The 27,379-nt window shown below is 44.4% G+C and overlaps 1 protein-coding gene across 3 annotated transcripts in view; it reads left to right on the top strand.

The window, feature by feature from the left end:
• The window catches only part of LOC121575137 (lysine-specific demethylase 5B-B-like), a 48,784-nt gene that overhangs the window by 2,960 nt on the left and 18,445 nt on the right, over positions 1-27,379 (top strand). For 2 of the 3 annotated variants that reach the window (XM_041888021.2, XM_045223026.1), the window contains 18 exons: positions 5,532-5,609; positions 6,213-6,335; positions 6,522-6,692; positions 9,713-9,838; positions 11,982-12,081; positions 14,922-15,022; positions 15,252-15,419; positions 15,729-15,848; positions 16,051-16,209; positions 16,609-16,790; positions 21,372-21,534; positions 21,675-21,794; positions 22,012-22,209; positions 24,152-24,333; positions 24,709-24,833; positions 25,159-25,309; positions 25,613-25,733; positions 26,122-26,477. In XM_041888021.2, coding sequence (XP_041743955.1) covers positions 5,532-5,609; positions 6,213-6,335; positions 6,522-6,692; positions 9,713-9,838; positions 11,982-12,081; positions 14,922-15,022; positions 15,252-15,419; positions 15,729-15,848; positions 16,051-16,209; positions 16,609-16,790; positions 21,372-21,534; positions 21,675-21,794; positions 22,012-22,209; positions 24,152-24,333; positions 24,709-24,833; positions 25,159-25,309; positions 25,613-25,733; positions 26,122-26,477 — 2,744 coding nt within the window. The remainder of the gene's footprint in view (positions 1-5,531; positions 5,610-6,212; positions 6,336-6,521; positions 6,693-9,712; positions 9,839-11,981; positions 12,082-14,921; positions 15,023-15,251; positions 15,420-15,728; positions 15,849-16,050; positions 16,210-16,608; positions 16,791-21,371; positions 21,535-21,674; positions 21,795-22,011; positions 22,210-24,151; positions 24,334-24,708; positions 24,834-25,158; positions 25,310-25,612; positions 25,734-26,121; positions 26,478-27,379) is intronic. The other variant, XM_041888022.2, reaches the window with a different exon arrangement.

The following is a 27,379-nucleotide window of genomic DNA, read 5'->3' as shown; positions in this document are numbered from 1 at the left end:
TTTATCCTATCCCAGGTATTCCTTAAAGAGGTGGGGTTTCAAATGTCTCCGGAAGGTGGTGAGTGACTCCGCTGTCCTGTCGTTGTGAGGGAGCTTGTTCCACCATTGGGGTGCCAGAGCAGCGAACAGTTTTGACTGGGCTGAGCGGGAACTATGCTTCCGCAGAGGAAGGGGAGCCAGCAGGCCAGAGGTGGATGAACGCAATGCCCTCATTTGGGTGTAGGGACTGATCAGAGCCTGAAGGTACGGAGGTGCCGTTCCCCTCACAGCTCCATAGGCAAGCACTAATGATGGCTGAATTTGGCTAGCTGTTCAGAGGATGGAAGGTGTTTTGTGGAATGGGAGTGCTTATGCAATGTGCAGAATGGGAGTGCTTATGCAATGGGCCTGCCTGTTGTCATAGCTCCACTACTCCACAAAGGGGCTGATGGAAATGCAACCAGAGCTGTTTTCATAAACCATGTCCCCATCTGGGCCATGCACTGCAGACAGAGCGTGCAGGGTCAAAGTGTCATCTATGGAGGCTACATTTATGGCAGTCTCATCAACACCCCTCCCCGGCCCCAGGGGATACATATTTTTTTCCAGTAATTTTTGATGACTCGAGGGCAGTTAGATTCGTCCACATCCCCAGCTGGTTCACTTCTCAGTCTGAGGTGACAGTTGGGTTTTCTTGTTTAGGGAGTTGGGTTTTAGGATGGATTCTTCCACATTTGATCAAAAAGGGTTCTGTCCTATGTGTTGCTTGGTCTGAATTTACAGAATTGCAGTGAAATAGTCTGAGAGCCTCTATCACTTGTGTAGCCTATTTTAAAATGATACTGTTCTGTATTCCTGAGTTATCATGCACATTCAAACAGGCATGCTGGCACTCTGAGATGCCATGCAAGGTCACAGTGTAGTCTCCAAAGGTAAGGATGCTGTACTAGTGCACACTGAGTTTCCTGTTGATTCTTGTCAAACAGTCTCTCTCTCTCTCTGAACCCAATGTTAAATAGAAAATGAGAGGACTGGAAATACCAACTTTACTCAGAGGGCCCATATCAAAGAAAATACGTTAAAGAAAGGCCTTATGTGCATCAAATACTGTATTGCAGCTGCTGGTCCAGTGCCAAAATAAGACTTGGTGATATGCACCATGAAAGTCTATGGTTACTCAAATGTGTAGGTCTATTTGTAAATATTAACATTGTTAATCAGCATCACCTGAGTAGAGTTGGTAACTATTAACCGGGTGCCTGTGTCTATTGACATTGTACAGTTACAGTGAGGGAAAAAAATATTTGATCCCCTGCTGATTTTTGTACGTTTGCCCACTGACAAAGACATGATCAGTCTATAATTTTAATGGTAGGTTTATTTGAACAGTGAGAGACAGAATAACAACAAAAAAATCCAGAAAAACGCATGTCAAAAATGTTATAAATTGATTTGCATTTTAATGAGGGAAATAAGTATTTGACCCCTCTGCAAAACATGACTTAGTACTTGGTGGCAAAACCCTTGTTGGCAATCACAGAGGTCAGACGTTTCTTGTAGTTGGCCACCAGGTTTGCACACATCTCAGGAGGGATTTTGTCCCACTCCTCTTTGCAGATCTTCTCCAAGTCATTAAGGTTTCGAGCCTGATGTTTGGCAACTCAAACCTTCAGCTCCCTCCACAGATTTTCCATGGGATTAAGGTCTGGAGACTGGCTAGGCCACTCCAGGACCTTAATGTGCTTCTTCTTGAGCCAGTCCTTTGTTGCCTTGGCCGTGTGTTTTGGGTCATTGTCATGCTGGAATACCCATCCACGACCCATTTTCAATGCCCTGGCTGAGGGAAGGAGGTTCTCACCCAAGATTTGACGGTACATGGCCCCGTCCATCGTCCCTTTGATGCGGTGAAGTTGTCCTGTCCCCTTAGCAGAAAAACACCCCCAAAGCATAATGTTTCCACCTCCATGTTTGACGGTGGGGATGGTGTTCTTGGGGTCATAGGCAGCATTCCTCCTCCTCCAAACACGGCGAGTTGAGTTGATGGCAAAGTGCTCGATTTTGGTCTCATCTGACCACAACACTTTCACCCAGTTCTCCTCTGAATCATTCAGATGTCCATTGGCAAACTTCAGACGGGCCTGTATATGTGCTTTCTTGAGCAGGGGGACCTTGCGGGCGCTGCAGGATTTCAGTCCTTCACGGCGTAGTGTGTTACCAATTGTTTTCTTGGTGACTGGTCCCAGCTGCCTTGAGATCATTGACAAGATCCTCCCGTGTAGTTTTGTGCTTATTCCTCACCGTTCTCATGATCATTGCAACTCCACGAGGTGAGATCTTGCTTGCATGGAGCCCTAGGCCGAGGGAGATTGACAGTTCTTTTGTGTTTCTTCCATTTGTGAATAATCGCACCAACTGTTGTCACCTTTTCACCAAGCTGCTTGGCGATGGTCTTGTAGCCCATTCCAGCCTTGTGTAGGTCTACAATCTTGTCCCTGACATCCTTGGAGAGCTCTTTGGTCTTGGCCATGGTGGAGAGTTTGGAATCTGATTGATTGATTGCTTCTGTGGACAGGTGTCTTTTATACGGGTAACGAAGCTGAGATTAGGAGCACTCCCTTAAGAGTGTGCTCCTAATCTCAGCTCGTTACCTGTATAAAAGACACCTGGGAGCCAGAAATCTTTCTGATTGAGAGGGTTCAAATACTTATTTCCCTCATTAAAATGCAAATCAATTTATAACATTTTTGACATGCGTTTTTCTGGATTTTTTTGTTGTTATTCTGTCTCTCACTCTTCAAATAAACCTACCATTAAAATGATAGACTGATCATTTCTTTGTCAGTGGGCAAACGTACAAAATCAGCAGGGGATCAAATACTTTTTTCCCTCACTGTACATGCACACAATAATGCGATTATTGTGGATAATCAGATTAATGTAATAGTTTGATTAAAACGTTTACATGCTTTGCAAAACGATTTCCTTAATAATCCTGTTTACATGGACACATCTGAAATCAGGCTACCTGATGGCACTCTGATAAATGCAGAAAATCGCCAATCAAAATATACATTCTACCACAGCGACCATGTTATTTTTGCGAAGCATCTTTTATTCTGAGTTACGACATAGGAAGTTTGTATGTGAAAACTACTTCTAAGACGCATGCATTGTTGTTCCATTAACACTACATGTTAATGTTTTTAAATGTATGTAAATTGTAAAGTATGTTGTCTGTAATGTCTTTTTCGTTATGTCCGATCCCAGTAAGAATAGCTGTCGCCTTTGGCGTCGGCTAATGGGGATCCTAATAAATCAAACTGACTTCACTCGCGCTAAAGAGGGAGGCTCGCTCAGCTGGTGCTAGCACATGAACAGATCAAATACACAGCTGGAATGTTGATTTAAGGTGTGTCGTGACGTGCCTTTCATTATTGTGATGACTATTATTTATCGAATAATTACCTAATATGTTTAATTGTTACTAGATTAAATTAATCATGTAACAATTAACTCATTATGAATTTGGGGCACCACGGGAAAAGTTGTTTAACGAGTTACCGTTTCCAGAATTAACACTAAAGATATCTCATCATTTAACAGTCATTTATTAATCGTTTACCTCATATCAGTCTCATTCTGAAAGTCGTAGGCTCTTAAGTCTGCGCGAACCCGGGTCTTACTGATCATTCCGTACCACACAAATTGATTTAATTATTTACTAACTAATTAAAAATGATAACACGATACAAACACATACACAGTATAGGTAGGGATTAGAAACTTAATACAATGAAAACGGGTCCCTCGCGGACTAACACAATATGACACTTGTTACAAAAGATAGTGAGAGAGAAACACTTGGAAACACATGGACCTAAGCTCATAGTAATCCTAATACTTTGCCAGAACTGCCGCCCATTTGGTAAGAAGTAATGCATGTATTTACGTGTTTGTCTTCGTCTCTGTTGGACCCAAGCCTTCGTGGGAAGGGTCGATTGGGCCTTCTCTTTTCGGATGGCCTTTTACATGTAAGGCTCAGATTGTCCATGAGGTTTGTCGTCTGTTTACTTTCACTCGTTCTGGAAGTGGTCTTCTGAGGACTGCTAAGCAGCCGTGTTGATGATCCCCTGTGGGGTGATGAGAGCAGTGTAGTAGACGATGGTTTGAAGAGAGTGACAGGATGGTCCCACTTAAATTCACCTTCTTAGATACAGTACATAGAACAGCTACTCAGCCGTAACATTGATTGTTAGTGGAGGCAATTTTGTCGTCTTCACCTCGTTGATTTTCAGGGTCAGGACCAATATGGACAACAGCTGCAGCTTGAGGTCCGTCTAGTCTGATCTGATAATTCTTATCTCAGTCTTTTATGCACTCTGGTAAAGAGGGGCGTTTCCATCATACTGACATGCTCTCTGAGCTCCCTCTGGCGTGGCTAGTTACGAGGCAAAAGTATTATTATCACTATGATTTTGTTAGAAAGCTAAAATCACATTCCTATCTTCACGGAAACATTGTCTTCCTCCTTGATATTTTCTACCCAACATAAAGGATGCAAGCCTGATATCCACAGTGTAAAAGCTCTTCAAGTCACAATGTTTTCGTTATAACACCTTTTATACCATTTTTAATGATGTCACAAAATAGACATTAATTTTCCATATTCCATTTCTCATCATTCCCAACATTTTAGATGTTGAAATATATTGTCCCAATGTTCATTGTTGGATGTTGAAGTTTTGGGTGGCAAAAGTCTCTGAAACAAAGGACATTCCTTTCACCATACTAGAGGCCAGAGATAGATTCCCCTATCTCTAATCTATGGCAGTATTAAGGTGTCAAGACTGGCACAGCCCCCCCGTGATTAAGAGGGTCTGGTTGTTGTCGGCGATTTGCCAAGCTGATATGAGGCCTTTGATCCTCACCCAGGGAGAGTCATGACAGGTGTTTACATGTCCTAATAATTCGAAAGATTTCTCAGAAGTCCAGGTGTTTTAATTGGCGTATGCTTACTTTGATTTTGACCTTACGCTGATTAAGGTAAACGGAGTAAGGTGTTTACATGACTATTGCATAATCTGCCTACTGCCATAATCAGTTTAATATATAATTATTACTTTGCATGTATATGTACTCAAGTGTGTCTGTCATGCGCCCGTTTGTAAGATATGTTTCATATCCACTCCAGGTTTTTATTCAAATCCATCAGGATCAAATTGTTTTAATGTGATATTGAAATCATTTTCATATATTTTACTCAGGTTTGATTGGCATTTAGGGTAGTGTTAATTAGGAATAATGTAACCAGAGGAGATATCAAATATGGATTTAGTTTGAGGATGAACAGCCTATGTGACTTTCTGTATGGAACATAACCGGTCATGTCACAATGTTCCTAAACACTGCAGTATAAATAACATATTTAAACATGTATTCAAATACAGCATAGACTGTTGCTCAATTGATCATGATTTTCCTAAATGGAAGCTAGGAAAAAGGTTAGTGACTCCTCAGTCAGTTTAACAAGCTGGTGTTGTTTACTCCTGCAGGGATGGCAGCCACCGTTTGCATGTGACGTGGATAGTCTGCACTTCACTCCCCGTATCCAGAGACTTAATGAATTGGAGGTACGTTAATTTCCCTGCTTAACTGGTTTAGCCATTACAATACTGAGTGAAAATAGCATCTACTTACCTTATTATGAACAACTGGATATGTACGTAACCAAGTTTTTATTACTTTTGCAATGAGGTTCCACAGATATTTTGGGATTTGGCCTCTTCTACATTTTCTAATTATCCCACTCTTTTATAAGTGCTAAATAAATCAAATAAAATTGACAAATACATTAGTAGGCAAATGCTTTAGGCCTAATCTAAGGTGACTCGGAAGGCTACTTTGGTGCATCGAGTGACATTGTCAGTAGAACAGTGGCTTCAGCAGGCTTACAACCCACAGCAGCAGGGTGTTTATTGAAGCCAGAGTGCTGATGACATCAGGTCAAAGGTCCCTTGTGACCCCCTCCGATGAGCTAGTTAAAATGTAAATGTCCTGTCATTTGCAATTAAAAGTAGCACAGCAGGGGATGTATTATTATAAACAATGTTGATAAGGGCATATAAAACACCATAAAAAAACATCTTATCCAAGTGTGATCAATGTTATTTGTTTTATGTTGGCAATGTGTAAAATGTACCATATCTTATTATGTTTATCTTCATGTTGAGTAGGCTCAAACCAGAGTCAAGCTCAACTTCCTGGATCAAATCGCAAAGTTCTGGGAGCTACAAGGGTGCACCCTGAAAATCCCTCATGTGGAAAGAAAGATTCTGGACCTATACCAACTCAACAAGGTATGTAGCTACAACTTCTGGCACTCCCTGGATGCAGGAAACTGGCCAGCTATTCTTGGATAGGATCCAGTGTGCATTTGTGTTATACAGTCATATAAGCATGGTGCGTTCTATATGCTTCTTATGTTGACAAATTTGAACACCCACACAGTAAAAACATAATTAATTGGAGTGCTCCTTTCCCAGTTGGTGAACGATGAGGGGGGTTTTGACGCGGTTTGCAGAGAGAGACGCTGGTCTAAGATAGCCCTCAAGATGGGCTTTGCTCCAGGCAAGGCCATAGGCTCTCATCTGCGCTCCCACTATGAGAGGATCCTTTACCCCTACAACCTGTTCCAGACTGGAGCCAACCTTCTGGTGAGTGATGGGTCTTTCTCGCTCTGTCTCTCTCCCCCCTATGTATAGTCTACATTCTCTCTCTTTTCTTTCTCACTATCGCTCTCTCGCCCTCTCTCCTGTGTCTCCCAGTACTCTCTCTGCAGAGTCATCTTCCACCCCTCCCTCTCATCCTCTTTGTCTCTCTCTCTCCCGATGGGTAGCCTTGTCTTGGTCCTCTGCTCTGGGCTGTTTACTAATGTGCTCATATCTCGAGTTGAGGTCTGAGGTTGTGCTGAGTCAAAGGTGTTGATATTGTCCTTAGCGACATGGCAGGTAACAAAAAAGAGGAAAATCTCAATTTAATTCATCCATGTTTTTGCTGTTGATATAATTGTAGAGCATCACCCTAAATTAAGCTAATACCAGCCAACCTCATTAACTGCCCTAACACTGTAGAGAAGGCACTTCAGAATTGAACTGGCACTCATGTAGCCTCTTTTCCACAATACTCAATAAGTTTGATATTTGGCCAGAGATGATGTCAAATTATTTGTTTCTCGGTATATGATGATGAGTTGAAGGATCCTGGGTTTTGCACACAAATTAAGTTATAGGCTAGATGAGGCCTGGGATGTTTAAAAAGCATGACTGGAATCCTGAAAATAAACCAACCATTTTCATAGCTAGCTCTCCTCCCCATTGGGTTATTTTTGTAAAATGTAGTACCGGTTTCCTCTTGTCTCCGTGTTTATTTTCATTGAAGACCTCAGTTGTCTCTTGCAGCTTCCCAGATTGTGCCTTGGGGTCAGGTTTGGGGAGGAGTAACAGATTAGATGTAATCCGTTACATGTAAGGGATAAAAAAATATTTTTTTTTACATTTTTAGTCATTTAGCAGACGCTCTTATCCAGAGCGACTTACAGTTAGTGAGTGCATATATTTTTCATACTGCAAAAATATTGTAATCAGATTACAGATACTTCTGAGAAACTAGACAATTACCTCGAAGATCTGCAAAGAGGAGTGGAACAAAATCCCTCCTGAGATGTGTGCAAACCTGGTGGCCAACTACAAGAAACGTCTGACCTCAGTACTTGGTGGCAAAACCCTTGTTGGCAATCCCAAAGTCATGTTTTGCAGAGGGGTCAAATACTTATTTCCCTCATTAAAATGCAAATCAATTTATAACATTTTTGACATGCGTTTTTCTGGATTATTTTGTTGTTATTCTGTCTCTCACTGTTCAAATAAACCTACCATTAAAATTATAGGCTGATAATTTTTGTCAGTGGGCAAACGTACAAAATCAGCATGGGATCAAATACTTTTTTCCCTCACTAATATATATATATCTTATAAATACCTCATTAGCTTAGTTCAACTGTCACACTCCATGAGAACCAGAAATATAAGCTTGTTTTTCTCCAATGTTTGTAAACATTGTAAATGTAAACAAACACTGTATAGCCTCATAATATGGTTAAAACAATAATGTTGATATCCTGGATGGTCAGACCTTGCATCCATAACTCTGTCTATTATTCTGAGAGTGGTTACATTTCTCCAGGCCCATCCCTCAGCTTTTTACCAAAACAGAGGCGGGTTGACCGTTTTGTTATTGTTTCATCTGTGGATTTACCCTTTAAACAGCTGCATATTATCAAGATATCAAAGTGTCACCAACAAAAAGGTAAACAATAGGCCTATAGCAAATGCAGCGCATGGCATTCATTTTTCACATGTAAACACAGTTTTCAGTAGTGCTCAAAGCATACCATTCCATGAGCACAGCATTTATTTTTCAACTCGAATCAATGAGCCCAATCAGTCCTCCATGACAAGAAAATCATAAACAGAGTAGGGCTGGCTAATAAGTCCTTAGTTTTGGGGTTATGCTCAGGTAAAACAATGTCTAGTCTATACTTCCATATTTCCAAGGCCTATTCTTGAAGATCAAAGTGTATAACATGTATTGGAATGACTGGAATTCTGATAGACTTTGGTTTTTAATGTATAGATATAATTTAATCGTATTATTATATGTAGTAGAAAGCGATGGGTTAGAAGAAGCCTACATAACCAACCCATAAAGTAAAATTTAACATCCATATATGGCCAGCTATGTAAACTTTAACATTGATATATCCTGCAATAGATGTTGTTCAATTGGTAACATACATTTTTGTCTTTCTTCTAATGCCTCTTAAGGGGAAAGTAATCTAAAAGTAACTGAATGTAATCAGATTCCATTACTGCATTTGGGTAATCCAAAAGTTACGTTACTGATTACAATTTTGGACAGGTAACTAGTAACAAACGGATTACATTTAGAAAGTAACCTACCCAACCCTGCTTGGGGCCCTGGTTGGGTTTTGTGGTTAGCAGCAGCTCATCCTCTCTGCAGTGCTGCATGCCTCTCTCGCTCTCAGCCTTCTGGCCTTGACCTCTCCTGTTCCCTCCTCCCTCTTGCCCCACACTCCCTGTAGCAAAGTTAATGAGCTAAACACTGTCCTCCTGATATACCAGAGAGCAGAGCGTCAGTGTTCCCAACCCCCACCTCAACCGACAGTGTTGCTGCCTGTCTTCCTCTTTGTCGTGTGTGGTGTCAACAGAAAGACCAGAGACCACATGTGTTGATCTGGCAAGACAAAAACAAGTATCAACAGTTGAAGCCCGTGTGTAGTGGTGGGTAGAGGTTTGAATTGGAAGATTGTATTTATAATCAAGCCATGGTATTCAAAAACTCCATTACAATTGTTTTGTTCAAAGGCAACAATGAAAGATTTGAAATGGAACCCCCAGGGAACTGTCAGACAACTAGGCACCTAAACAACCACATGGCCCTGTTGTATATAGATGCCTGGTTTGTTTTTGGCAAATTTAATTTATCACAGCATAATAGTAGTAGGCGTGGCAAGGAGCTAGCAAAGCTCTTTCTGTTCAAACAGAATGATTGTCCTTTTCTTCTCATTTTCTGACAAACACATCAGTTTGAGATTGGTGTACTTTGTACTAGAAAGCTCTACATGCCCACTCACTCCCCCATGTCTCCCCTACAGAAGCCCACCCTGACCAACGACACAAAGGACACCGACTACATCCCCCATGACCTTCCCCAGCGACAGTCTGTTCAGCCCCTGGAGACCTGCAGCATCGCCCGCAGAGCCAAGCGCATGAGAGCTGAGGTGGGCCTCTTCCTGGGTCCCCATAAGTCACAGTTATATTTCTAGTTCCCCATAAGTTACAATAAGCCCATTCTAAAAATGTTCATGCCTCTGACATGCGGTAATAATAAAAAGTGGTGTAATAGCCTACAGTTTTCTTGACATTTTGTTTTAATTATTGTGATATGCTAATGTTTTACCGGTACAGCGTACCCCCACTATTTATTTTGCCGGGACGCCGTATCGCCTTATTTCACCCCTGACTATAACCCACAATAGTTCCCTGGTCCTCATAAGACACAGCTCTACCCGAGTCAGTGGATGAATTAACACCCTATAAAACAAAAGCCCAGTTACCCAATTTACCAATGCAGACAAGCGGTGGTTTGCAGCTTTGCATGTACAGTACCAGTCAAAAGTTTGGACACATACTTATTCAAGGGTTTTTCTTTATCTTTACTATTTTCTACATTGTATAATAATAGTGAAGACATCAAAACTATGAAATAACACACATGGAATCATGTAGTAACCCAAAAAAGTGTTAAACAAATCAAAATATATTTTATATTCTTCAAAGTAGCCACGCTTTGCCTTGATGACAGCTTTGCACACGTTTGGCATTCTCTCAACCAGCTTCACCTGGAATGCTTTTCCAACAGTCTTGAAGGAGTTCCCACATATGCTGAGCACTTGTTGGCTGCTTTTCCTTCACTCTGCGGTCCAACTGGGGTTGAGGTTGGGTGATTGTGGAGGCCAGGTCATCTGATACAGCACTCCATCACTCTCCTTCTTGGTAAAATAGCCCTTACACAGCCTGGAGGTGTGTTGGGTCATTGTCCTGTTGAAAAACAAATGATAGTCCCCCTAAGCGCAAACCAGATGGGATGGCGTATCGCTGCAGAATGCTGTGGTAGTCATGCTGGTTAAGTGTGCCTTGAATTCTAAATAAATCACAGACCGTGTCACCAGCAAAGCACCCCCACACCATCATACCTCCTCCATGCTTCACGGTGGGAACCACACATGCGGCGATCATCCGTTCACCTACTCTGCGTCTCACAAAGATATGGCGGTTGAAACCAAAAATCTCAAATTTGGACTCCAGACCAAAGGACATATTTCCACCGGTCTAATGTCCATTGCTCATGTTTCTTGGCCCAAGCAAGTCTCTTCTTCTTATTGGTGTCCTTTTAGTAATGGTTTCTTTGCAGCAATTCGACCATGAAGGCCTGATTTCACGGAGTCTCCTCTGAACATTTTGATGTTGAGATGTGTCTGTGACTTGAATTCTGAAGCATTTATTTGGGCTGCAATTTCTGAGGCTGGTAACTAATGAACTTATCCTCTGCAGCAGAGGTAACTCTGGGTCTTCCTTTCCTGTGGCAGTCCTCATGAGAGCCAGTTTCATCATAGCGCTTTATGTTTTTTGCGACTGCACTTGAAGAAACTTAAAGTTCTTAATTTTCCGTATTGACTAACCTTCATGTCTTAAAGTAATGATGGACTGTCGTTTCTCTGTGCTTATTTGAGCTGTTCTTGACATAATATGGACTTTGTCTTTTACCAAATAGGGCTATCTTCTGTATACCACCCCTACCTTGTCACAACTGATTGGTTCAAATGCATTAAGACAAATAAATTCCACAAATTAAGTTTTAAGGCACACCTGTTAATTGAAATGCATTCCTTGCGACTACCTCATGAAGCTGGTTGAGAGAATGCCAAGAGTGTGCAAAGCTGTCATCAAGGCAAAGGGTGGCTACTTTGAAGAATCTCAAATATAAAATATATTTTGATTTGTTTAACACTTTTTTGTTTACTACATGATTCCATATGTGTTATTTCATAGTTTTGATGTCTTCTATTATTCTACAATGTAGAAAAATGTATGCACTCACTAAAACTGTAAGTCGCTCTGGATAAGAGCATCTGCTAAATGACTAAAATGTAAATGTAGAAAATAGTAAAAATAAAGAGAACCCCTGGAATGAGTAGGTGTGTCTAAACATTTGACTGGTACTGTATTTCTGGACACCAAACCAAAGAGCTTTTGTGTGTGTGTATGCAATTGTGAGCTCATAAAAAGGATTTTGCTGTTCCTGATTTTCCTGTCGTGGTCCACATGGCATGAACCCCTCTTTTCTCTTTCTCTTTCTGGCAGGAAGGCTGTATGAAGACGGTGACCGAGGAGGACTGTGAGAACCGGCCCAACCTGAGGAGGAGGATGGGCTCCTACGTGGCCAAGCCAGAGCCACAGCCTGGTAAGCACTGACCTCTGGCGAAGTTTAGTGCAATGTGAAAGAACTGAATATTTTTCATGAACAAATGAAAATGTTTTTCTGGTTTAATTTAAGTCTTGGGAATGATTGCGTTTTGAAATAAATATTTAATGTTTTACAAGTAAAATTATGAAGAAAATGTACATTTTATAATATTTTAAATCTATACTGAACAAAAATATTAACGCAACCATTTAAACGATTTTACTGAGTTATAAACTCAGCAAAAAAAGGTCCCTTTTTCAGGACCCTGTCTTTCACAGATCTTCATTGTAAAGGGTTTAAACACTGTTTCCCATGCTTGTTCAATGAACCATAAACCATGAATGAACATGCACCTGTGGAACGGTTGTTAAGACACTAACAGCTTAGACTGTAGGCAATTAAGGTCACAGTTATGAAAACTTAGGACACTAAAGAGGCCTTTCTACTGAAAGAAAAACACCAGAAGAAAGATGCCCAGGGTCTCTGCTCATCTGTGTGAACATGCCTTAGGCGTGCTGCAAGGAGGCATGTGGACTGCAGATGTGGCCAGGGCCATAAATTGCAACGTCCGTACTGTGAGAAGCCTAAGACGGCGCTACAGGGAGACAGGATGGACAGCTGATCGTCCTCGCAGTGGCAGACCACGTGTAACAACACTTGCACAGGATCGGTACATCCGAACATCACACCTGGGGGACAGGTACAGGATGGCAACAACAACTGCCCGAGGTACACCAGGAACGCACAATCCCTCCATCAGTGCTCAGACTGTCCGCAATAGGCTGAGAGAGGCTGGACTGAGGGCTTGTAGGCCTGTTGTAAGGCAGGTCCTCACCAGACATCACCGGCAACAATGTCGCCTATGGGCACAAACTCACCGTCGCTGGACCAGACAGGACTGGCAAAAAGTGCTCTTCACTGACGAGTTGCGGTTTGGTCTTACCAGGGGTAATGGTTGGATTCGCATTTATCGTCGAAGGAATGAGCGTTACACCGATGACCTGTACTCTGGAGCGGGATTGATTTGGAGGTGGAGGGTCCGTCGTGGTCTGGGGCGGTGTGTCACAGCATCATCGGACTGAGCTTGTTGTCATTGCAGGCAATCTCAACGCTGTGCGTTACAGGGAAGACATCCTCCTCCCTCATGTGGTACCCTTCCTGCAGGCTCATCCTGACATAACCCTCCAGCATGACAATGCCACCAGCCATACTGCTCGTTCTGTGCGTGATTTCCTGCAAGACAGGAATGTCAGTGTTCTGCCATGGCCAGCAAAGAGCCCGGATCTCAAATGCATTGAGCACGTCTGGGACCTGTTGGATCGGAGGGTGAGGGCTAGGGCCATTCCTCCCAGAAATGTCAGGGAACTTGCAGGTGCCTTGGTGGAAGAGTGGGGTAACATCTCACAGCAAGAAGTGGCAAATCTGGTGCAGTCCATGAGGAGGAGATGTACTACAGTACTTTATCTGGTGTGGCCACCAGCTGCATTCTGACTGTTCATTTTGACCCCCCTTTGTTCAGGGACAGATTATTCAATTTCTGTTAGTCACATGTCTGTGGAACTTGTTCAGTTTTTTTTTTCAGTTGTTGAATCTTGCTATGTTCATAAACATTTTTACAGAAAATAAACGCAGTTGACATTGAGAGGACGTTTCTTTTTTTGCTGAGTTTAGTTCATATAAGGAAATCATACAATTGAAATAAATGCATTAAGCCCTTATTTATGGATTTCACATGACTGGGAATACAGATATGCATCTGTTGGTCACAAATTCCTTAAATAAATTCCACCATTTTGCCTCATGCAGCGTGACACTTCTCCTTCGCATATAGTTGATCAGGCTGTTGATTGTGGCCTGTGGAATGTTGTCCCACTCCTTTTCAATGGCTGTGCAAAGTTGCTGGATATTGGCAGGAACTGGAGCACACTTTCATACACGTCAATCCAGAGCATTCCAAACATGCTCAATTGGTGACATGTCTGGTGAGTATGCAGGCCATGGAAGAACTGGGACATTTTCAGCTTCCAGGAGTTGTGTACAGATCCTTGCGACATGGGGCCGTGCATTATCATGCTGAAACATGAGGTGATGGCGGCTGGATGAATGGCATGACAATGGGCCTCAGGATCTCTTCACGGTATCTCTGTGCATTGAAATTGCCATCGATAAAATGCAATTGTGTTCGTTGTCCATAGCTTATGCCTGCCCATACTATAACCCCACCTCCACCATGGGGCACTCTGTTCACAACATTGACATCAGCAAACCGCTAGCCCGCACGACACCATACATGTGATCTTTAATTGTGAGGCCGGTTGGACGTACTACCAAATTCTTTAAAATTACGTTGGAGGCGGCTTATGGTAGAGAAATGAACATTCAGTTCTCTGGCAACAGCTCTGGTGGACATTCCTGCAGTCAGCTTTCCATTTGCACGCTCCCTCAACTTGAGACATCTGTGGCATTGTTTGACAAAACTGCACATTTTAGAGTGGCCTTTTATTGTCCCCAGCACAAGGCGTGCCTGGGTAATGATCATGCTGTTTAATCAGCTTCTTCATATGCCACACCTGTCAGGTGGATGGATTATCTTGGCAAAGGAGAAATGCTCACTAACAGGGATGTTAACACATTTCTGCACAACATTTGAGAGAAATAAGTATTTTGTGCGTATGGATCATTTCTGGGATATTTTATTTCAGCTCATGAAACATGGGACCAACACTTTACATGTTGCATTTATATTTTTGTTCAGTGTTTATTAGAACAGGGTTGTTTATATTAGTACATACTGTATGCCTTAGCCTCCATTTAACAATGTGATAAATGTATTTCAGTGAAAGAGTTACCTGTTCAGGTGAAACAGGAAGCCACAGAGCATGAGGAGCCAATAACAAGTGACAAAGAAAACGTGCTGACTAAGAAAAACGACCCCACAGTGAGCAAAGTACCTTTTTAAATGCTAATATATTTGATCTAATCAGGGCAAATTGTCTCTTCATTATTACTGTGATGATGGTAATGATTATAATAACCATAATGGATAGAATTTATACAGGTCAGGTCTCTCACAAAAGTAACTCGTCCCATCCACCCACCTGGTTGACACATGGCAGCCATTTTGCAACGTTTTAGCTGAAAAGTGTATAAGAAGCCTCATGGTCTAGTCTCCTCAGGTGGACCAGTACATGTGTCTGGTGTGTGGCAGCGGGAGCGAAGAGGACCGCCTGCTGCTTTGTGACGGCTGTGACGACAGCTACCACACCTTCTGTCTGATCCCGCCCCTCCACGATGTCCCCAAAGGAGACTGGAGGTGCCCCAAATGCCTGGCTCAGGTGACAGACATGCTCCCTCTCTCGTCCTGCCTCAATTACCATACTACACTGTCACTCTGTCAACAAACTCCACCCACCCTGTCCACTGGGGAAGCTAGCTGAACACTGCAGCAGCAGTAGTCTGGAAATGGGAACTCAATATTGTTTTAACTGTTAAGGCTAACACACAGCTAGACAAAAGCATGCTCAAATTCTGCTCGTCTGTATGTTATTTTCTGTAGCTACTCAATGGAATACTTCCCTCCTGTTTAGTTTTTTGTTTACATTTGCTGTATTAGTGCTTACTTCTCATTCTTGTCTTCCCTACAGGAGTGTGGCAAACCTCAGGTAGCCTTTGGTTTCGAGCAGGCTGGGAGGGACTACTCCCTACGCACTTTTGGGGACATGGCAGACTCCTTCAAGTCAGACTATTTCAACATGCCGGTTCATGTAAGTTGGGAAGCAGATGTGGTGTTTAGTAGAGAGAAAACAGGAAAATATTCGTATTAAACAAGTTTTAGACGGAGCCTCCATTTCAGAATATTTTCTCAGTGGCTCGCTTCTGAACTCCAGTCTGATTGGCTGTATTAGATGTAGCTCATCCATGCTCAGTCGGAAGTTGAGGTAACTGTGTTTTCTCTCTGTCTATCAGATGGTTCCAACAGAGCTAGTGGAGAAGGAGTTCTGGCGCTTGGTCAGCACCATCGAGGAGGACGTCACTGTGGAGTATGGGGCTGACATTGCCTCCAAGGAGTTCGGGAGTGGCTTCCCCATCAGAGGCGGACGATTCCAAGTCTCCCCTGAGGATGAGGTACAAAGGCTCTCCTCTTACAGGTTAACATAGGCTAGGTATTGGGAGGATTCTGAAGTTTATTGTACCACAACATCATGGCAACAGTACATCATCTAAGGCCAAGAGAGCTGTTTGCCACCTGAAGATAATTATTTTATTTTAGAATCTGCTTCACAACATTCTCTATAGATCGATAATCGAGACAATTATTAGCTAGCGAGTAGCTACATCACAACCTCCCAGAAATCTATGCCCCTCAGAGACCTTGGTATAACTTGTTGCTTGTATTTATGGTGATATTGGAGTTCTAATGCAGATTAAACCCTTCCCAGTAAAGTAGCATCTCAGACCCAGTGTCTTAGACTGTCACCCTGAGGTCAGTCAAGCCTTAACTTGTGCCCTGTCTCTGACCCTTAGGATTACCTGAGCAGTGGCTGGAACCTGAACAACATGCCCGTGATAGACTCCTCGGTGCTGACTCACATTACGGCTGACATCTGTGGGATGAAGTTACCCTGGCTCTACGTGGGCATGTGCTTCTCCTCCTTCTGCTGGCACATTGAGGACCACTGGAGCTACTCCATCAACTACCTGCACTGGTACATATAGGCTGCTTCTTAAGGCCCCACAGGCCACCAGTATAGTATAATATGACCTTGTGGCTGGACCCAGGAAAACTCTTGGCCCTAGGTATAAAGCATTGTGTAGAGGTCTAAGCAAATAGTCTCTGCTTCTTTCATTTTGAGGAATCTTTTCAAACCCATATGCTTACTTACATTTACATTTTACATTTTAGTCATTTAGCAGACGCTCTTATCCAGAGCGACTTACAGGAGCAATTAGGGTTAAGTGCCTTGCTCAAGGGCACATTAACGTCATTTAGCAGACGCTCTTAGCCAGAGCGACTCACAAATTGGTGCGTTCACCCTATAGCCAGTGGGATAGTTTTGACTGGGCTGTTTTGACTGGGCTGAGCGGGAGCTATGCTTCCGCAGAGGAAGGGGAGCCAGCAGGCCAGAGGTGGATGAACGCAATGCCCTCGTTTGGGTGTAGGGACTGATCAGAGCCTGAAGGTACAGAGGTGCCGTTCCCCTCACTGCTCCATAGGCAAGCACCATGGTCTTGTAGCGGATGCGAGCTTCAACTGGAAGCCAGTGGAGTGTGCGGAGGAGGGGGGTGACGTGAGAGAACTTAGGAAGGTTGAACACCAGACGGGCTGCGGCATTCTGGATGAGTTGTAGGGGTTTAATGGCACAGGCAGGGAGGCCAGCCAACAGCGAGTTGCAGTAGTCCAGACGGGGAGATGACAAGTGCCTGGACCAGGACCTGCGCCGCTTCCTGTGTAAGGCAGGGTCGCACTCTCCGAATGTTGTAGAGCATGAACCTGCAGGAGCGGGTCACCGCCTTGATGTTGGCGGAGAAATCGACAGGTTGTTGTCCAGGGTCACGCCTAGGCTCTTCGCACTCTGGGAGGAGGACACAGCGGAGTTGTCAACCGTGATGGCGAGATCATGGAACGGGCAGTCCTTCCCCGGGAGGAAGAGCAGCTCCGTCTTGCCAGGGTTCAGCTTGAGGTGGTGATCCGTCATCCATACTGATATGTCTGCCAGACATGCAGAGATGCGATTCGCCACCTGGTTATCAGAAGGGGGAAAGGAGAAGATTAGTTGTGTATCGTCAGCGTAGCAATGATAGGAAAGGCCATGTGAGGATATGACAGAGCCAAGTGACTTGGTGTATAGGGAGAAAAGGAGAGGGCCTAGAACCGAGCCCTGGGGGACACCAGTGGTGAGAGCACGTGGTGCGGAGACAGCTTCCCGCCACGCCACTTGGTAGGAGCGACCGGTCAGGTAGGACGCAATCCAGGAGTGAGCCGCGCCGGAGATGCCCAGCTCGGAGAGGGTGGAGAGGAGGATCTGATGGTTCACAGTATCAAAGGCAGCAGACAGGTCTAGAAGGACAAGAGCAGAGGAGAGAGAGTTAGCTTTAGCAGTGCGGAGAGTCTCCGTGACACAGAGAAGAGCAGTCTCAGTTGAATGACCAGTCCTGAAACCTGATTGGTTTGGATCAAGAAGGTCGTTCTGAGAGAGATAGCAAGAGAGTTGGCTAAAGACGGCACGCTCAATAGTTTTGGAAAGAAAAGAAAGAAGGGATACTGGTCTGTAGTTGTTGACATCAGTGGGGTCGAGTGTTGGTTTTTTGAGAAGGGGAGCAACTCTCGCTCTCTTGAAGACGGAAGGGACATGGCCAGCGGTCAAGGATGAGTTGATCAGCGAGGTGAGGTAGGGGAGAAGGTCACCGGAGATGGTCTGGAGAAGGGAGGAGGGGATGGGGTCAAGCGGGCAGGTTGTTGGGCGGCCTGCAGTCACAAGTCGCAGGATTTTATCTGGAGAGAGAGGGGAGAAATAAGTCGAAGCATAGGGTAGGGCAGTGTGAGCAGGACCAGCAGTGTCATTAGACTTAACAAACGAGGATCGGATGTCGTCAACCTTCTTTTCAAAGTGGTTGACGGAAGTCATCCACAGAGAGAGCGGAGGGGGGGATTCAGGAGGGAGGAAAATGTGGCAAAGAGCTTCCTAGGGTTAGAGGCAGATGCTTGGAATTTAGAGTGGTAGAAGGTGGCCTTAGCAGCAGAAACGGATGAAGAAAATGTAGAGAGGAGGGAGGAAAAGATGCCAGGTCGGCAGGGAGTTTAGTTTTCTTCCATTTCCGCTCCGCTGCCCGGAGCTCTGTTCTGTGAGCTCGCAATGAGTCATCAAGCCACGGAGCTGGAGGGGGAGGACCGAGCCGGCCGGGAGGATAGGGGACACAGAGAGTCAAAGGATGCAGAAAGGGGAGGAGAGGAGGGTTGAGGAGGCAGAATCAGGAGATTGGAGGGAGAAGGATTGAGCAGAGGGAAGAGATGATAGGATGGAAGAGGAGAGAGTAGTGGGAGAGAGAGAGCGAAGGTTGCGGCGGCGCATTACCATCTGTGTAGGGGCAGAGTGAGTAGTGTGGGAGGAGAGTGAGAGAGAAAAGGAAACAAAGTAGTGGTCGGAGACATGGAGGGGAGTTGCAGTGAGATTAGTAGAGGAGCAGCATCTAGTGAAGATGAGGTCAAGCGTATTGCCTGCCTTGTGAGTAGGGGGGACGGTGAGAGGGTGAGGTCAAAAGAGGAGAGGAGTGGAAAGAAGGAGGCAGAGAGAAATGAGTCAAATGTGGACATAGGGAGGTTGAAATCCCCCAAAACTGTGAGGGGTGAGCCATCCTCAGGGAAGGAACTTATCAAGGCGTCAAGCTCATTGATGAACTCTCCAAGGGAACCTGGAGGGCGATAGATGACAAGGATATTAAGCTTAAATGGGCTAGTGACTGTGACAGCATGGAATTCAAATGAGGAGATAGACAGATGGGTTAGGGGAAAAATTGAGAATGTCCACTTGGGAGAGATGAGGATTCCTGTACCACCACCCCTCTGACCAGATGCTCTCGGGGTATGCGAGAACACATGGTCAGACGAGGAGAGAGCAGTAGGAGTAGCAGTGTTTTCAGTGGTGATCCATGTTTCCGTCAGCGCCAGGAAGTCGAGGGACTGGAGGTTGGCATAGGCTGGGATGAAGTCAGCTTTGTTGGCAGCAGAACGGCAGTTCCAGAGGCTGCCTGCGACCTGGAACTCCACGTGGGTGGTGCGTGCAGGGACCACCAGGTTAGAGAGGCAGCAGCCACGCGGTGTGGTGCGTTTGTGTAGCCTGTGCAGAGAGGAGAGAACAGGGATAGGCAGAGGCATAGTTGACAGGCTGTAGCAAATGGCTACAAAAATGCAGAGGAGATCGGAATGAAATGGGCTAAGCATCTGGGAGCGGAGAGAGCAGGGCCTCCCTCACCAAAAACTTCTACCTCAGAAACTAAAATTGTTTCACTGAACCACCCGAACAAAAACTCTCCCAACTTCCGCCTTTAGAAATCAGAATTGTTGTGAACCACAGCGGTTCAATGTTTAAGGAATAGACTCAACCCACTTTATTCAGCTAGCCAACTATGACACCATAGCCAACTAGCAAGCTAGCATCCAATAACAATAACACACCGTTTAGCACCAACACTTGGTCACAACAAACCACCAATAATGTGATAACACACTAAACAGATCATTCGTGTCTGTGTCAAGTTCCTTTCGTGACGCAGCAATGATTAGACGTTGGCTAGCTAGGACAAGTATATTGTAGTTAGTTACTACAGTACAGCTAGCTGGTCGTGTTGGGGAGCTAGCAATGGCCACTGTGTTGACTTTGTTTGAAGAACGGCTAGCTAGCTAGCTTCGTGCTACAGCCGGCACGGCCGAGGACACTGCCAAGACACAGTAACTACCCACAACAACCCACGAAGCCTAGCTATGACGCCGTAGCTAACTTGCAAGCTAGCATCCATTAACACACAATTTAGCATCAATACTTGGTTACAACAAACTGCCAAGAGTGTGTTAGCACACTAAACAGATAATTCAAGTCCGTGTCTAGTTCCTTTCATAACGCATAACGCAGCAAAAAATTAAACGTTGGCTAGGACTACATTAACATTGGAAACAGCTCTCCAGCGTTGCTAATCGTTACCAGTAGCTACCCGCTAGCTAGCTAGCCTCGTGCTTCGATACTAACCTACAATTACCTACGGAAACCTACAATAACAACAATACTAACCTATAATAAATACAATACCTAGCTACAGCTAACTACCTACCTACAATCTAATACATGGTTAAGCAAAAAATTAAACGTTGGCTAGGACTACATTAACATTGGAAACAGCTCTCCAGCGTTGCTAATCGTTACCAGTAGCTACCCGCTAGCTAGCTAGCCTCGTGCTTCGATACTAACCTACAATTACCTACGGAAACCTACAATAACAACAATACTAACCTATAATAAATACAATACCTAACTACAGCTAACTACCTACCTACGATCTAATACATGGTTAAGCTTTACTCAACACCATATGAGAAGCTTACCTCCTGCTTACCTCCAGCTAGAGAAAAACACGACCTCTCCCGACACCAACCTGGCCAACAGTAAATAAACTAACTCCAATACTTAGTATTGGAGTTAGTTTATTGGTTGAGGTGGTATTAAACACACAAGAATACACCTCAAGCTTAAGTGATAACATCAGTGTTTTTGAGAAAATGGTGTCTGTGTTCTCAGGGGAGAGCCCAAGACATGGTACGGGGCTCCAGGATATGCTGCAGAGAAGCTGGAGGGGGTGATGATGAAACTGGCCCCCGAGCTGTTTGAGTCCCAGCCTGACCTCCTGCACCAGCTGGTCACCATCATGAACCCCAACACACTCATGAACCACGGCGTCCCCGTAAGTACCACACCCCAACACACACACAGTGATGAAGACCAACAGTTATGAAGGCAGGTGGGCAAGTAAAAAAATAAAATAAAAAATGTGTGTAGGTATACTATTGATCTAACCGTGACTTCATACCCACTCTTCTCTAGATTTATCGCACCAATCAGTGCGCTGGCGAGTTTGTCATCACCTTCCCCAGAGCCTACCATAGTGGATTTAACCAGGGATTCAACTTCGCTGAGGCTGTCAACTTTTGCACCATGGACTGGGTAAGATGCCTTGAAGGACCTTATCAATACCATACAGAAGCTAGTAATTAGCAAAGATGCTTCTAATGAGCAGTGGACAAAAGCCTGTATACCTTGTAGCTCTATGGATCAAGTTAGGTTATTACTGATGTAACCAGCACTGTGTACGGCTCTTGTCGATAGTGTTAAATCGATAGTAGTGTATAGTTCTAACCCAAAGCCTCCTGCTGTTTTTCAGATGCCCATGGGCCGCATGTGTGTGGACCACTATCGGCGGCTGAATAGGTACTGCGTCTTCTCCCACGACGAGATGGTCTGCAAGATGGCGTCCAAGGCGGACACCACCATGGATGTGGCCCTGGCCTCGGCTGTGCAGAGGGACATGACCGTCATGCTCCAGGAGGAAGACAAGCAGAGGGACAAAGTCCGCAAGATGGTGAGAGGCCTCTCATACCGGCACATACAGTGCATTCGGAAAGGATTCAGACCCCTTCCCTTTTTAGTTACAGCCTTATTCTAAAATAGATTTATTTATTTATTTAATCTATCTACACAATAACCTATAATGACAAAGCAAAAAACAGGTTTTTAGAGATTTTAGCACATAAATTTAAAAACAGAAATAATCTAGACCCTTTGCTATGAAACTTGAAATTGAGCTCAGGTGTATCCTGTTTCCATTGATCATCCTTGATGTTTCTACAACTTGATTGGAGTCCAACTGTGGTAAATTCAATTGATTGGACATTATTTGGAAAGGCACACACCTGTCTATATAAAGGTCCCACAGTTGACAGTGCATGTCAGAGCAAAAACCAAGCCATGAGGTCGAAGGAATTGTCCGTAGAGCTCCGAGACAGGATTGTGTCGAGGCACAGATCTGGGGAAGGGTACCAAAACATTTCTGCAGCATTGAAGGTCCCCAAGAACACAGTGGCCTCCATCATTCTTAAATGGAAGTAGTTTAGAACGACCAAGACTCTTCTTAGAGCTGGTCGCCTGGCCAAACTGAGCAATTGGGGGAGAAGGGCCTTGGTAAGGGAGGTGACCAAGATGGTCACTCTGACAGAGCTCCATAGTTCCTCTGTGGAGATGGGAGAACCTTCAAGAAGGACAACCATCTCTGCAGCACTCCACCAATCAAGCCTTTATGGTAGAGTGGCCAGACGGAAGCCACTCCTCAGTAAAAGGCACATGACAGCCCACTTGGAGTTTGCCAAAAGGCACCTAAAGGACTCTCAGACCATGAGAAACAAGATTCTCTGGTCTGTGAAAACAAGATTGAACTCTTTGGCCTGAATGCCAAGCGTCACCTCAGGAGGAAACCAGGTACCATCCCTACGGTGAAACGTGGTGGCAGCATTATGCTGTGGGGATGTTTTCAGCGGCAGGGACTAGGAGACTAGTCAGGATCGAGGGAAAGATGAACGGAGCAAAGTACAGAGAGATCCTTGATGAAAACCTGCTCAGGACCTCAGACTGGGGCAAAGGTTCACCTTCCAACAGGACAACGACCCTAAGCACACAATCAAGACAATGCAGGAGTGGCTTCGGGACAAGTCTCTGAATGTCCTTGACTGGCCCAGCCAGAGCCCGGACTTGAACCTGATCGAAAATAGCTGTGCCGTGACGCTCCCCATCCAACCTGACAGAGCTTGAGGATCTGCAGAGAAGAATGGGAGAAACTCCCCAAATACAGGTGTGCCAAGCTTGTAGCGTCATACCCAAGAAGACTCGAGGCTGTAATCTCTACCAAAGGCGCTTCAACAAAGTACTGAGTAAAGGGTCTGAATACTTATGTAAATGTGATATTTCAGTTTTTAGTTTTTAATACATTTGCAATAATAAAAAGAATAAGGGTTTTGCTTTGTCATTATGGGGTTTTGTGTGTAGATTGATGGAAAAATAAATAATAATAGTAAACTCTATATATATATATATATTCCATTTTAGATTAAGGCTGTAACGTAACAAAGTGTGGAAAAATCAAGGGGTCTGAATACTTTCCGAATGCACTGTACATCCCATTTACTTATACTCCAGACTCCGACATTGCTCGTCCTAATATTTCTATATTTCTTAATTCCATTCTTTAACTTTTTAGATTTGTGTGTATTGTTAGATATTACTGCACTGTTGGAGCTAGGAATACAAGCATTTCACTACACCCGCAATAACATCTGCTAAATATGTGCATGCGACCAATACAATTTGATTTGAAATGGCCACAGTAAACTTTCCTCCACTAGTGTATGTGCACAAGTCGTCCCTGTCTCTCCTCATAGTATGGCACTAGGTGTCTGTGATCTCTTTGACACTACTAATCTGTGGTTGTGTCTATGACCTTACTTATATGATGTGTATCTGTGTGTTCCCAGGGCGTGCAGCGTTCCCAGCAGGCGGAGTATGACCTGCTGCCAGACGAGGAGCGCCAGTGTTCCAAGTGCAGGACCACCTGCTACCTGTCTGCCCTCACCTGTCCCTGCAGACCCGGCCAGCTGGTGTGTCTGCACCACGCCCACGAACTCTGCTCCTGCCCCCCCAGCAACCTCACACTCAAGTAAGTCTATCCACAGCCAAATTAGTTCTAAATGCCCACATAAGAATGTTAATATTCATCATGTCCCCCTCATTACGTACGTCCCATGTTTTACAGAAGCTCATATGCTAATATTGCCATACGTTTTACAGATCCCATGCACAAATTATAAATAAATTATTCTGTTTTTGAGTAAAATGCCCCTTTTTAAGAACATGGATGAACTTAAAGTAAGGGGCAAAGTCAGGGTGCACAGCATTGAAATGTCTAAAGGCCTACTAGACCTTCAAAAATAAAAATAAACATCACCTGGCTAGAAAATCACCAATTGTGACAGCTGTTGCTCAGCCAGGATTAGTCTTCAGAAACACACTAGACCTGTGTCTTGCACTACAGCTACAGGTTTACCATGGCTGAGCTCTTCCCCATGATGGAAGCAGTCACGGTGCGTGCAGAGTCCTACACAGACTGGGTCTCCCATGTCAGTGACATCCTGGAGGCCAAACAAGACAAGAAAAGTGGTAAGTAGGATACATCTTTGGGTTCAGGTGTCTATGGAATTCAAATTGGTCATTACGTAACAAAACTTATAATGTTATGGTTGCTTATTTGCGTAACCCCAAGTAGACCGGTTGTTCTTAAATGTCTTATGGAATGTTTTGTGCTCCTAGTCACCCAGATATGTTGCCTTTGTTTAAGGATGCACACAAAATACCAGAATATAATAAAATAGATGATTATCTACCCTTTGTTAATTGTACAGCTTACTTGATCATTGGACCATGATTCTTCGAATGAATTGATGACTGTGTTTAAAGCAGTGTTTGTTTATTTATGTATGTTCAGGCTTGGAAGAGCTGCGCTCCCTGGTGGAGGAGGCGGAGGTGAAGCAGTTCCCTCCGAGTGACCTCCTGCGGCAGCTCCGCACAGTCACCTTGGATGCTGAGAAGTGTGCTGGGGTGGCCCAGCAGCTACTCATTGGGAAGAGGCAGACCAGGTAGACACACATGATTTCTGTTATTGTATTATCATGCTTTCTAATGTTAAAATCCTTTACCACGCCTGATTCTTGTATTCTTAGCCACATGGTTAGCCAAATGGTAACTAATTCTGAAAGCAATAATGTATGTAAGTAGCCTTGGCTAGTGCGAGCCGGAACTGCTCATAGGGCAGGAGCCTAAGGCAGCTTTATGTACACCACCTGGACAGGACGCTAATCTATCGCAGGGCCAATGTGCTTTTATTTCAGCTTATGTGCTCTGTAGGTTAGCCGTGTCTCTGATCTAGAGTGTGTTGTCAGGTATCGTTCAGGTGGAAGGAAGTCCCAGAGCCAGAATCTGCTAACGGTGGAGGAGCTCAGGTCGTTTGTAAGGCAGCTGCACAACCTGCCCTGCAGCATCCGCCAGGCCCCCTTACTCAAGGTAGGAGTTAGGAAGGTTTTACTTGCAATGACTGTGATATGTGGTTGTCTTAACTACCTTAGTTGAATGCACTGGTTGTAAGTCACTCTGGATAAGAGTGTCTGCTAAATGTAAATGCATGGTACTTTAGGGCTGGAGGACCTACTACCGCTACAGTTTTATTTGTATTTAACCTTTATTTAACCAGGTAAGACCCATTGACAAGTACTTTGTTTCTCACTTCACTAACACCTGACTCAGCACAGTCATGATGACTTCATTGATTAGATGTGGCATTAGGCTGGGACAAAAGCCTACCTACAAGCCACAGGAGAACCAGGAGAACCAGGAGAACACTGAACATTTTTAATTGATTAACGCTTTAACCTGCTTGTATCTCCCCCCCCAGGACCTGCTGACCCGCGTGGATGACTTCCAGCAGAGCAGTAAGCAGCTCCTCTCTGACGAGGCCCCCAGCCCAGCGGCGCTGCAGGGCCTGCTGGACGTGAGCTTGGGCCTGGATGTGGCGCTTCCCCAGCTGGCCCTGCTCAGGGAGAGGCTGGAGCAGGCTCGCTGGCTGGACGGGGTTAAGGAAGCAAGCGGCCGGCCCCACAGCCTGTGTCTGGACACCATGCGGAGGCTGATAGACCAGGGGGTGGGCCTGGCCCCGCATGCCTCGGTGGAGAGGGCTATGGCCCGCCTGCAGGAGCTGCTCACCATGTCTGAGCACTGGGAGGAGCGGGCATGCCGCCTCATGGAGGCCAGGTGAGAGAGAGGCAGGGGAGGAGCAGGAGAGTGGCTTAGACAGTACTGTAGTTGAATATGCAATTTGACAGGTTCTATCCAATTAGTTATATAGACACTAGATGACTGATAGGGGGCGCTGTGTTTAAGCCACCATGCCGCCATCTTGGCACTAAGTCCCCATTGTAAAAAAATATTTTGGAAGCTATAGAAATACATTTACTGTCTACATTATTCTATTACAGACACCTTAATGCATACTTTTAAATTATATTATGTGAGCTAAACATAAATATATACATTATATAAACATTTTCTTTAGTATCATTTTTAGAGATTACTAATTTTACTGCCCCCACTACAACAAAAAATACTTAAGTACATGTGATTTTGTCCTTGAAACATTTTATTGAAATACTGTAGAATTCCATTCAGCCTCTCAATGGCCAATACATAGCATCAGCAATCCAGGGTTTATATACACTGAGTGTACAAAACATTAGGAACACCTTCCTAATATTGAGTTGCACCACCTTTTGCCCTCAACAGCATCAATTTGTCGGGGCATGGACTCTACAAGGTGTCGAAAGCGTTCCACTGGGATGCTGGCTTATGTTGACGCCAATGCTTCCCACAGTTGTCAAGTTGGCTGGATGTCCTTTGGGTGGGGGACCATTCTTGATACACACGGGAAACTGTTGAGTGTGGAAAAACCCAGCAAATGTGCAGTTCTTGACACACAAACCGGTGCGCCTGACACCTACTACCATACTCTGTTCAAAGGCACTTACATCTTTTGACTTGCCCATTCACCCTCTGAATGGTACACATACACAATCCATGTCTCAAATGTCTCCAGGCTTAAAAATATTTTAACCTGTCGCCTCCCCTTCATCTACACTGAAGTGGATTTAACAAGTGAC

The sequence above is a fragment of the Coregonus clupeaformis genome, chromosome 10, assembly GCF_020615455.1.
Source record: "Coregonus clupeaformis isolate EN_2021a chromosome 10, ASM2061545v1, whole genome shotgun sequence".
NCBI classification, from domain to species: domain Eukaryota; kingdom Metazoa; phylum Chordata; class Actinopteri; order Salmoniformes; family Salmonidae; genus Coregonus; species Coregonus clupeaformis.
The sequence above is the reverse complement of the archived record's forward strand: the minus strand, read 5'-3'. Positions and strand labels throughout refer to the sequence as shown.